The sequence below is a fragment of the Macaca fascicularis genome, chromosome 20 (assembly GCF_037993035.2).
Source record: "Macaca fascicularis isolate 582-1 chromosome 20, T2T-MFA8v1.1".
NCBI classification, from domain to species: Eukaryota; Metazoa; Chordata; class Mammalia; order Primates; family Cercopithecidae; genus Macaca; species Macaca fascicularis.
In genome coordinates, this window is record NC_088394.1 from 2,007,535 (window position 1) to 2,016,907 (window position 9,373).

Below are 9,373 nucleotides of genomic sequence, written 5' to 3' on the forward strand. Positions count from 1 at the left end.
TGCGGGGAGAGGGCGTGGGGTGTGGGCTGGGGGCTCAGACCCGGGATCAGGGGAGAGGGTGTGGGGTGTGGCCTGGGGGCCGGGAACCGCCTGCAGGCATCGGGGAGGGGACGGTGCCCTTACCATGCCGGGACTCAGCAGCTCTCTTCCCCAGCCCCTGGGAGCCTCTTTATCCTCAGCCACAGGAGGAGGGCAGCAGGAGGGTGGGGCCCTGTGGTGGCCTCAGGTCCAGGAGGCGTCTCTTCACCCCCTCCTCCTCTCTGTCTCCCACCCACACTCCAAGTCTCCACCCTACCCACAGCCCAGGCTGGCAGGACAGGGGTGAGAGGAGAGGGTGAGGGCAGAGTGCGGCTGGGGTGGTGCTGGGGCCCTCTGGTCTGCCTGTTCCTCCAAGAGGACGCCACAGCATCACGGGGCTGGTTTGGAGGGCCAGGCTCTTGGAAAAAACTCAGGTCTGGAGCTCAGGAAGGAGCCCGAGGCAGCGGCAAGGCTCTGCCTCCCACCATGGGGTCCCCAGGACAGTTGCCAGCAGTTCATGTGCTGCAGCACCCCGTGAAGGCGAGAGGTGGCCCCGAGTGGAGGTGCGGCTCGCTCCCAGGACAGGGGCCACAGGCCCAGCAGACTGTCCAAGGAAGGTGCCCACTGTGACGGTGCCCACCACAACTGGCCAAGCCCATTCTGGCCAGATGTCCTCCAGCCGACTCACCCTGGGGTCTGCATGTGGAGACACCTCAGTGGTGGGTGTGGTTGGGGAGAGGTCCCCTGTCCTCAGAGAGGCCTTCGGGACACAATTGAGTCAGGGTCTGGCTCTGTCGCCCAGGCTGGAGTGTAGTGGCATGAACACAGCCCACTGCAGCCTCCACTTCCTGGGCTCAAGCAATCCTCCCACTCGGCTCTCCCAAGGCGCTGGGAACAGCGGAGCGTTACGCTCCAGAGACAGGAGAGAGACCCAAGCAATGCTGACCGGAGGGGCCCAGGGGCAGAAATGCTGCCCTGGACGTGCCACGGCTGCACCCTGGGTCTCGGGCAAGAGCTTCGGAGGTGTGGCGGCGTCAGAGCCGTGGTTCTCCCAGGGAGCACGGGACTTCGAGGACAGAGCCAGGACCGGCAACCACAGAGGCTGCCGGAAAGGCAGGGAGGGAAGGGACGGAGAGGAGAGAGATAGGGAAGAGGAAGAGAGGACCCGGGAGGAGAGTGGGATGCGGCTGTCCAGTGTTGGAGGACTCGGGGTGCCCCACATCCTGCAGCCCGGGCCATCTGTTCCCAGCCTCGGTGAAAGCTGGTCCTCCTCTGGGAACCCCCACCAACAGGTCACAGGCACCGTGAGAAAGGCCTGGCAGCTCCAGGCCCCTCCCTCCTCCAGCGGGTGCTGGGACCCCAGTCAGAGCTAATGAAGGGGCCTCGGGGGCTCACATCCTGCCCAGAGTGTAGGGAGCCTGACCTCCATGCTCCTTGAGGCCCCACGGTCCCTACTCTTCCCTCCCTCCTTCTCTGGCCTGGGCCCCCCCACCTGCTCCCCGACTTCTTCCTAAATCCCTTTCTCCAGTCTTAAGCCTTAAGCCCCTCCCCAATCTCTGTGTGCCCCCCACCCCTGCAGCACACCTCGGGCTTCCCAAGTTGGAGGTGCGTGTAGTTGGGGTGGGCAGTTTGCACTAAAAGCCAGAAGTTCCTCGGCCAGAGGTGAGGAGGTCAGAGGTCTCTCGGCCCCTTGCCTGTCAGGCGGATGGACAGACGATCCCATCTGATGGTCACAGCCACGGCAGGGTGGCGAGCCTGAGAGCATCAGGCACCCAGGGAGACCCTCCTGCTGAGGCCCGGGGGCAGAGGCAGCCACTCTGGGCACCCCCTGCCCCATCCATCTCAGGGTGAGGCTGTCCTGCCCCAGCCTGGGGGCCGGCGGGGGAGCTGACGAGGCAGCCAAACACCCAGAGCTGGAGAGAAGGCGCCAGGGTGTTTCCCCCGGCGTTTCTTCACTGAACTTTCTCAGCCGTTTCCCCGCAGACCCCTGGTAACAGAAACCCGATCTGATGCCCAGTCTGGGGACGTTCAGGTCCACCCAAGGTCAAGGGCCCTGTGGCCCTTGCAGGCCCCCCGGGATCCCAGGAAGCCTGGGCTCTGGGAAGAATCCGAAATCCTGGTGGGGCCAGGAGGGGGTGCAGAGAGACCCCCAAGGAAGCTGTCTTCAGGCCCCTATCATGGAGGAGACCCTGGGAGGGGGGTGGATCCCCTGTTTCGGAGGGGCCCGGGGAGCAGGAGGGGCTCAGCAGGGCGGAGGCAGGGCCTCCCTATGGCTCCTGGAAGCCCACGCGGTGGGGGTGCTCCCGTCTCCCCCAGAGTTGGGGATGGACAGTGTTGGTCCCAGGTAAGTGGGAGTGGCCATAGCTCACCAGCAGGGGCCCTGGGACCACATGGCCTCGTGGTGCCCAGGCTGCGGCTGTGGCTGTGGCTGTGGCTGTGACGGGGCCACTGTGTCCTGTTTGGAGTCTTAAGGGCAACCATGGGGACCCACACCCACAGCGGCTCCTCTGCCTGGACAGGAGGGATGAGGGAGCAGCTGCTCAGGGGCAGAGCTGGGGTCCCCCAAATTCCAGGGCAGCCAGCTCCGCAGAGACCCCACAGATCAGGGAGGCTGTGTCCTCAGCTGACCCCGAGACTCCGGGAGGTCCAAGGAGGAGACCCGGCCGAGGCAGCAGGCTCAGGCTGCTGGCCCCGCAGTGCGGCTCCGTGTCGGAACTGGGGTGCAGCGAGGCTGGGTTTGATGTCACAGATTTGGGGGAATGAGGGGAAGGAGCAAACAGCTGTCCCAGCCAGGGGTGGGTGTTGGGGAGAGAACAGGTAGCTCATCCCTGGGTTGTGGGAACCTGCGGGGAAGGCTGAGCCGCTCAGGGAGCTCAGGCACCGCCTCTGGGAAGCACAGCCCTCCCAGAATGGGCAGGAACCACACACCCTCCCCGTGGGCCCCCAGCCTGGCCTGAAGGTGCGGTCACTCCAGGCTGGCCACGAGCCCTCCAGAACCTTGGGATGTGTACGAGGCAGTCCCACCACGGCCCAGGACGCATCAGAGAATCGGAGACTCGGAGGCTGCTGTTCACAGTTTAATAGCATGGCAGACCCAGGCAGGAGGCAGGTCCCTGGGTGCGTTATACCCTCCCCCACATCCACGGGATACCAGCTTCTGAGCTTCCCCTGCCGCTGTGTCCTCACCCCCAGGTCAGGGAAGGACGGGGTATTTCGGGGGCCAGGCGGGGTGGACAGGAACAGGGCCTGGAGGCGGGAAGGGGAGCTGAGGGGAAGCCCGGCGGGGATGGCAGGGGGACAGGTCGGCTCCCCAGCTCTCAAAGCCTTCTCAACGCTCCAGCGGGACGTGCTGGCGGACCCAGGAGGAATAGGTCATCACCCGGGTGTAGACACCAGGGTAGTTCCCGTGCCTGGAGGCCACGCCCCAGCTCAGCACGCCAACCTGGAGCCAAGTGTCCAGCCAGTAACAGACCAGTGGGGCCCCAGCGTCGCCCTGTATGGAGAGGACACAGTCAGGGGACGGCCCCACGGCAAGGCAGGTCCCACGGCCGACACCGAGGGCAGAGGGCGGGGCCGGGGTCTCACCTGGCAGGAGCCCTGCCCCTTTCTCCCTGCACACAGCATGTCAGCCTTGATGACGGTGCCCTGGCCGTGGGCAACGGAGCTTTTGTGATACATCCTCTCGCAAGCTCGGGTCCTCACGATGGGGACCTCAGCCTCCTGCAGGTGGGGGGCTGGGGGCAGCGGTGCTGTGGGGAGGGACTGGGTGAGCATGGCTGGTCCTGGGGGGGGCTCGTTCCCTCCCTCCATCTGCCAGGGAGCCTGGGCCTGGCAGCCCCTTTTGGGCTCATGTTCCCACTCAGCAGAAACAACACACTGAAGCTCCAATGGAAGCTGGGAGGAAAGCGCAGGGCTTCGGTGCTATAGAACATGACTTTCCCAAAATTAAAGACCAGAGCTCCAACAAATAGGAGAAAAAGCCATCTAGAAAATAAGCAACAGCCACACTGAAGCCGTGAGTCACCCTGAGAGCTGCGCCTTCTGGCTTGTGGAAGATCTCGCTACTTTATTACCAGTCAGGAAGAAAAGTTGCAACATTCTGGACCTGGAGACAGCCAGTGAGGCGCCTGCAGCCCGGAAGGCCGCCTGGAAGGGAGCCTCAAACCCAGACCTTTTTTTTTTTTTTTTTGGAGACGGAGTCTCGCTCTGTCGCCCAGGCTGGAGTGCAGTGGCCGCATCTCAGCTCACTGCAAGCTCCGCCTCCCGGGTTCACGCCATTCTCCTGCCTCAGCCTCCCGAGTAGCTGGGACTACAGGCGCCCGCCACCTCGCCCGGCTAATTTTTTTTTGTATTTTAGTAGAGACGGGGTTTCACTGTGTTAGCCAGGATGGTCTCGATCTCCTGACCTCGTGATCCGCCCGTCTCGGCCTCCCAAAGTGCTGGGATTACAGGCTTGAGCCGCCGCGCCCGGCACCTTTTTTTTTTTTTTGAGGTGGGGTCTCGCTCTTGCCCAGGCTGGAGTGGAGTGGCGTGATCACAGCTCTCTGCAGCCTTGACCACCTGGGCTCAAGCGATCCTCCCACCTCAGCCTCCCCAGTCACTAGGAATACAGGCGCTCCCACCACGCCCTGCTAATTTTTTTTTTTTTTCTTAGAGACAGGGTCTTTCTGTGTTGCTCAGGCTGGTCTGGAACTCCTGAGCTCGAGTCATCCTCCTGTCTGGACCTCCCAAAGCGCTGGGATTGTGAGTGTGAACCAGTGCACCTGGCTGCCAGATGGCTTTGAGAGAATAAGCCGGAACTGGCTGTGGCGGGGTCTTGTGATTCTGGGGAGCAGCGAGGTGCAGTGGCCTGTCTTTGACAACCGCCATAAAGAGGGTTTTGGGGAAGAGAAACCACATCGTGAAGTTGTCATTATCATGCGTAAGTCCCAGAGGAAAACACTCAGAACGCCAGCTGTTCAGGGAGGACCGAGGGGCCAAGTCCAGCACACGATTCCCCTGCGGTTACCAGGGTCGGAACCACGAGCAGCCAATGACACAGGCCAGGTCGGCAACAGCAGGCCCGGGAGCCAAGGCTGAGGGGAGCCTCTCTGAGAAGGACAGCGTAGCACTGTGACCCTGGGCACGCCGTTCCCCCTCCCCAGCCTGTTTCCCCACCTCAACGCCGGGCGTATGGACAAAGGGAGTTCTCAGAACAAGCACGGAATCTAGAGATGAACATCCCGAGAGACAGGGCCACGAAGTGAAACAGGAGCCCACTCTCCCCCTAGGATCTTCCATCAGAAAAGTACAGACACAGACCGTGCCTGGGCAGCGAGGCCAGAGAGCCATGGGCTGAAGGCCACGGCCCTGGGTACGAATCCTTGGCCAGCCCCTGGGAGTCCTGCCATCCAGATGCATCACTCGCTTTGACAACTGCAAACCGAGGCCAGGCACAGTGGCTCATGTCTATCATCCCAGCTCTTTGGGAGGCCGAGGCAGGTGGATTACCTGAGGTCAGGAGTTCAAGACCAGCCTGGCCAACATGGCAAAACCCCGTCTCTACTAAAAATACAAAAAATTAGCCGGGCGTGGTGGTGCGCACCTGTGGTCCCAGCTACTTGGGAGGCTGAGGCAGGAGAATCGCTTGAACCCAGGAGGCAGAGGTTGCAGTGAGCCAAGATTGCGCTACTGCACTCCAGCCTTGGGGACAGAGCAAGACTCGGTCTCAAAAAAAAAAAAAAAAAGACAATTGCAAACCGAGAAATGGTGTCCAGCTCCTGCAGCTGTCTGTCTCCAAGGTTTAAACAAGAGCTAAAGATGCCTCCTGGTGGGGAGACCTGGAGCCCACCTGTGGCCTGGGCACACACCTGCCGTCCCCATGCACCCTGCCTGAGTGCTGCCCAGTCCTTCCCCGTCCCCCTCCCCTGATCTTACCGAGGGTCCCCCAGCCGGTCACCCAGCACTTCATCCCCGGGAGGAGCATTAGTGAGTCGGGGGCCAGGGAGACCGGGTGGACGAGATCGGACAGCGTCACGGCGGTCTCCAGCTTCAGCAGGGCGATGTCTGCGCCTCCCCAGGCCGACAGGCTCATGTTGAACTTGGGGTGCAGGATGATCTGGGCCACCTTCGTCAGCTGGTCGTGGCGATAGAGCGTCACTTGTCCAGTTTGGACCCTGTATGTCTGTGGCTCCCATGCGGCCCTGGGAGAGACCAGCTGCCTCTCAGGGCAGGGGGCCTCGGCCCCCAGTGCAGCAGAAATAACGTCCAGGGACTCAAAGCTGGGACCTCCTGTTCCACAGGCTCAATACCACCGGCAACCTGAGCCGCCTCCTGCCCCAGGACACCGCCCCGCCACACTGCGGGGCCCCTCGGCTTCCGCCCGCCCGCATCTCCCACCACAGGCCTTCAGGTGAGCCACTCACAGTGCCACACAGTGGGCCGCGGTCAGCACCCACTGGGGGTGGATGAGGGAGCCCCCGCAGCTGTGCCCCCACTGGTTTTGCTCCTTGTCGAAGGTCCTGAGGCTGACCTGCCACGGCCACTTCCCGGGAGGGGCACTGTGGCCCCCTACGGCGTGCGCCCACTCAGTCCCTGGGCTGAGATCTGGGGACATGGCGAGAGGGGCTGTGAGAGGCCCAGGCGCCCTGCCCAGGGCCAGCATGGCCTCCCACACACAGTTCCCCAGAGCCCAGGATGAGCCAGTGGCTTCCAGGGGCTGCTCAGCACCCGCCCCACCGGAGCCAGCGCAGGCCTGGGGTCAGGGTGGGTCCCAGGACAGTGGGAGCATTGGATAAGGACTCACCCGGGAACACGGGCACGGAGCCCCCCAAGCGAGGCAGGGTCAGGAACAGCAGCCACAGCATCTGCAGGGTTAGGGGGAGGGCAGGGTTGGGTGAGCAAAGCTGGATCCCAGGTCTGGGAGGACTCGAGAGGAACCTGGCCCTCACCATCGTGGTGTCTCTGGCCTCTGCCTCTGGGCGCCTCCGAGCCCCCTTTATCGTCTCAGCATAGAAAGTGGGCGGGGCCTGTGCCGCCTGTGGGCGGGGCTTCCCTCCTCCCAAGTCAGCCCATTAACATCTCAGCCGGGATCTGCACCTGGCCCCGGGGAAGGCTCCCCGGTGGAGGTGGTGGCTTTGGCACTGAATGGGGAGTTTCAAGGAGTGCTCAGTGCTGCGGGAGATGCCCGGGCTGGGCCAGGCCGCCAATGCTCAGGAAAGGCCTCTCCCCGCAGGAGCCGCCCCAGCACAGCCAGGGCCTGGCCTGTGCTCCAGCCCGGGGGTTCACGGTCCACAGCCTCCCTGGGAGGTGGGGTCCGGGCATGGGCCGCTGCCTCCTCCAGTGGGCCTGGCGCAGAGCCCCCAGTTCCCACCCACCTGGGAGAGCTCCAGGGCGGGCTGAGTGGGAGGCGGAGGCAGCCAAGGGGCAGACAGGACTGGGAGGGGACGGGGCCTCCCACCCTCTTCCTGCCTCTTTCCGAGGGACCGGGCGTCCGTGGGTCCTGGAGGAGAAGGCTCCCCGGCTTCCCCCAGAGCCGAAGCGCCAGGACTGGTGAGAGCTCTGAGGTGGGGGCGCTCCCCCTCGGCCTCCCCCAGCCAGAGAGGAAACAAGAAGGGATTGTCCGCTGGGTACAGTGGCTCACGCCTGTGATCCCAGCACTTTGAGAGGCTGAGGCCGGGGGATCAGCCGAGGTCAGGAGTTTGAGAACAGCCTGGCCAATACAGTGAAACATCGTCTCTACTAAAAATACAAAATTTAGCCAGGCGTGGTGGTGCGTGCCTGTCATCCCAGCTGCTTGGGAGGCTGAGGCAGGAGAATCGCTTGAACCTGGGGGACGGAGGTTGCGGTGAGCTGAGATCACACCACTGCGCTCCAGTCTGGTGACAGAGCAAAACTCCGTCTCAAAAAAAAAAAAAAAGAGACTGTTACCATCACCCGAAGGAGTTCCCTGTTCCTGGGAGAGGCCTCCAATCAGTACGGAACCTGGGAGGCGAGGGACCAGGGTGGAGGACGCCGGTGGGCGCCGTGTCCTGGCCACCACCTGTGAGCCCTGTGCCGCTGCTGCTGGGCCCCACCCAAACCAGTGACTGCCTGAAGAGAGAAACTCCACCCCTGCCAAGACCCCGCAGAGGGACTCCCCACACTCCAATAACCGCACACGCCCAGGGTGGTCCTGCCGCAGAGCCTGCCTCGGGAGGACAGGGCCCTGGTGATGCCCGACGTGCAGGGCGGGGTGCCTGGAAGGCTGGGGCCGTGTGTGGGCCCGTATGACGAGGAGGCCCCTCAGGGGCTCGTGTTGCGGCTTTGCCGTTGTGAAAGAATTGGGGAAATGAAGACTTCTTATTTTATTTTTTTGAGACCGAGTTTCGCTCTTGTTGCCCAGGCTGGAGTGCAGTGGTGGCGATCTCGGCTCACTGCAACCTCTGCCTCCCAGGTTCAAGCCATTCTCCTGCCTCAGCCTCCTGAGTAGCTGAGATTACAGGCGTGCGCCACCACGCCCGGCTAATTTTGTATTTTTAGTAGAGACGGGGTTTTTCCATGTTGGCCGGGCTGGTCTCGAACTCCCGACTTCAGGTGATCCACCCTCCTCAGCCTCCCTGAGTGCTGGGATGACAGGTGTGAACCACTGTGCCTGACCTCTTTTTAGTTTTTCATATTTATCTGGGTTTTCTTTTTTTTTTTTTAACAGAGTTATTGAGATTGAGTTCACAAAAACCTACAATTCACCCATTTAGAGGGTGGAACTTCATCGATTTTCACGCATTCGGAGGCATGTGGCTGTCGCCATTCCCAATTGTACGACATTTTTATCGCCCTGAAAAGCCCACACCCTTCTGGTGGCTGTCGCTTCCCATCCCTGTCACCCCTCCCCCGGGCCCCAAGAACCTTCCGTCCACCGCTACGGATCTCCCTGTTCTCTAGACCTGTGGCCACGGTGCCCGGCTCCCCTCTCAGAGTGGATGGCAGAATTTTGGGCTCTTCCCCTGCTTGGTGCCCTCCCCTGCCTCGGGAAGCCGGCTCAGCCGCAGGCTCAGCCGTAGGCCTTCGTGTCAGCAAAGACCTCCTGGAGACCCCTCGCCTGGCCTGTGAGGAGGCCTGGATCACCCGTGCCCGGAGGGACTCTGCCGGCGGCTGCAACAGACCACAGCCGGGCGGTTTACGCACAGCGGGAATTCATTCCCAGTGACCCCAGAGGATGGAGGTCCGAGGTCTGGGGAGGACCCACCTCCTGGTTCATAAACGGTGCCTTCTCTTTGGGTGCTCCAGGCTGGGAGGGAGAAGTGAGCTCTCTGGGGTTCCTTCTCTAAGGGCATGAATGCCCTGTTTACCTTCCAAAGCACCCCCTCCCGATCTCATCGCCCCAGGGGTTAGGGCT

The 9,373-nt window shown here is 62.6% G+C and overlaps 1 protein-coding gene across 1 annotated transcript; it reads right to left on the reverse strand.

The window, feature by feature from the left end:
• Positions 1 to 3,082: 3,082 nt before the first annotated feature.
• Positions 3,083 to 7,004, reverse strand: LOC102141414 (mastin-like). Its single transcript, XM_045382270.3, has 6 exons — positions 6,948 to 7,004; positions 6,803 to 6,863; positions 6,423 to 6,603; positions 5,935 to 6,200; positions 3,604 to 3,767; positions 3,083 to 3,511 (listed from the first exon to the last, which is right to left on the reverse strand). Exons 1-6 carry the CDS (start codon positions 6,948 to 6,950, stop codon positions 3,347 to 3,349), a joined length of 840 nt encoding a protein of 279 aa, XP_045238205.2. The 5' UTR covers positions 6,951 to 7,004; the 3' UTR covers positions 3,083 to 3,346.
• Positions 7,005 to 9,373: the final 2,369 nt, after the last annotated feature.

Coding starts and splice junctions, on each gene's coding strand:
- LOC102141414 (XM_045382270.3), bottom strand. Junction 6,604..6,802: donor CTCCGTGCCCGTGTTCCCGG/GTGAGTCCTTAT, acceptor CCATGTCCCCAG/ATCTCAGCCCAGGGACTGAG. Junction 3,768..5,934: donor GACCGGCTGGGGGACCCTCG/GTAAGATCAGGG, acceptor CCCTCCCCACAG/CACCGCTGCCCCCAGCCCCC.